At 53.7% G+C, this 2,278-nt stretch overlaps 1 protein-coding gene across 1 annotated transcript in view; it reads right to left on the reverse strand.

Annotated features, from left to right (window-relative positions):
* ADAMTS14 (ADAM metallopeptidase with thrombospondin type 1 motif 14) overlaps window positions 1–2,278 on the reverse strand; it is a 122,265-nt gene that overhangs the window by 32,596 nt on the left and 87,391 nt on the right. The window contains exon 10 of the mRNA XM_069071440.1: window positions 227–340. Within this exon, the coding sequence (XP_068927541.1) occupies window positions 227–340 (114 nt within the window). The remainder of the gene's footprint in view (window positions 1–226; window positions 341–2,278) is intronic.

Genomic DNA, 2,278 nt, shown 5'->3' on the forward strand with positions numbered 1-2,278 from the left:
GAGAGGAGGGAGGGGGGAGAGAAAGAGAAGGAGGAGGGAAAAGGAGGGGGGGGGAAGAGAGAGAAGTGAGACAGATAGAGAGACAAAGAAAGGAGAGACAGAGACAAAGGGAAGAGAGAGGGGGGAGAGAGGGGAGAGAGAGAAGAGAGGGAGGAGAACAAGATGGAGAGGAGAGGGACTGAGGCTCCCTGGCCTTCCCCACTCTGCCCGGCTGAGCCTTGGGTACCTTGCCTGTAGCACACTCAGTCCCATCCAGAGGTGGCCCCTTCTTCGTTTTGCAGAAGTACGGGTTGTCAGGGTGGCTGCACCACAGCTGCTTGCAAGAGTCAAAGGTTCTGAACTGCAAGACAAGACAGATGTTAAGAACCTTGGGTTGGACACCTGACCAGACACCTGAGAGCTACATCCCTTAATGTCCCCGGGCTCAGCTCCCCATCTGTAGAATGGAGAGGAGGATAAGTATTTCTGGGATGCCTCCCGGTGCGCGGCACTGTGCCAAGCACTTCCGGTGATTATCTCCAGTGACCCTCCCAAGAGCCCTGGAAGGTAAAATTCTGCCTGTAAAGGTGAGGAGCTGAGGCGGACAGTGTGTAAGTGACTGGCCCAGGTTCACACAACTAGGACTTACCTGAGGTTGGATTTGAACTCGGGACTACAAACCCATTGCCCTGCCTGCTCAAGTATGGGTGGAAGTGGCTGTCCCTCGAGGTCCCTTTCACTCTTGAGCACCCCTGGGTCTGTACCACCTTCTGCTGCTTCTAGTCCTCAAGTCTCATCCTCCCCCCACAGACTCCCAACAAATGATACATTCCCCACAATTATCCTGTAGCTCTTTCTGCACTCAGCAGACAACCAGAGAAGGAAGGACAGGAAAATCACAACACATCAGAGCTAGGAGGGCCTTCGAACATGGAAGAACCAGCATGCCCCAGTGAGAGAGAGCACTGAGTCTGGAGCCAGAGGACCGGGTTCAAATTCTTCCACCTCTATCACTCCCCTGCGTGGCCTTGACAAGTCATGACACTTCTAGGCCTCAATTCCCACATGGGTTCTGAGGCCCCTTCTCTGACCATCTCCTCCCAGCTGTGCCTCTTATTCCCCAGACTTCACCACCATGACCCAGCTGGCTTCTCATCCTGGAATGGCCCTCCACCATGGCAGCCCCTTCCCCCATTGGTGAGTATCTTCCAAGGCTGCCATCTTGGGGAGCGGCCACAGTCGGCCATCATCTGTTCCCATCCCAGCTGCGCTCCCCAGACCTTGCCCATCACACCCTTGTGTGGGCACCTCCACCCGACTCCCCACTCTTCCACCCCCTTCTACACATTATTTTTATTGTTACTGGCGTATTGGCAAGTTTTGCTTTTTCATTATAAATATTTAGAGATTGTGTCCACTTCCTGAGAGAGCCGAGCAAAACAAATGTATCCGTGGCCTCACGGGAAAGCCCAAGCACGAGCCCACATCTGGGGCATCCCAAGGCTCCATAGCCGTATTTCATCTCCCTCCTGCCCCTGCCCCCATTGGGGAAAAAAGAAAGAGAGCTTCCTTGGGACGATGATGCAGAGTCAAGACAAGCACATTCCCTCAGGGGCTGGATATGAGAGATAAAGAGAGAAAGAGGGGTGTGTGGTGGGGTGTATGTGCATGTGTGTGTGTACATACAGAATATAAATTTATAATTATATATATATATATATATATATATATATATATATATATATATAATCACCCTGACCCTTGAATCTGAAACATCTCTGCAATGAATGACATGTGTTGTCTTCCCCCACTAGAATATTACCCCTCTTGAGGGCAGGGCATGTCCTTTCTCTTGCTTGTATTTCTATCCCAGTACTTGATCCAGTGTCTGGCACACAGTAGGTGTTAATAAATGCTTATTACTGACCTACCTGCCTAGAATGTCAGACCCTCCCCCATCATGTCTTCGAACCATCTCATTTTACAGATGAGCTCAGCCTGGGGCTTGACCCCTCCAATGGCACAGGGAGCCAAGAGAGGGTCCCTAGGCTTCTGACTGAAGCCCAGCCCATTTCTCCCTCCTTCCTGCAGGGCCACTGGATGGATGATTGGGCCCCTACAGATGCAGGGCCTGGATCTGGGCCTGGGGCTGGGGCTGGGGTTGGGGCTGGGCCTGGGGCTGGGGCTGGGGTTGGGCCTGGGGCTGGGGCTGGGCCTGGGGCTGGGACTGGGGCTGGGGCTGGGGCTGGACCTGGGGCTGGGCCTGGAGCTGGACCTGGGGCTGGGCCTGGAGCTGGAC

The sequence above is a fragment of the Petaurus breviceps genome, unplaced genomic scaffold, assembly GCF_028583685.1.
Source record: "Petaurus breviceps papuanus isolate PSGF00001 unplaced genomic scaffold, PetGlider_PUasm1.0 90825, whole genome shotgun sequence".
In the NCBI taxonomy this organism is placed as follows: Eukaryota; Metazoa; Chordata; class Mammalia; order Diprotodontia; family Petauridae; genus Petaurus; species Petaurus breviceps.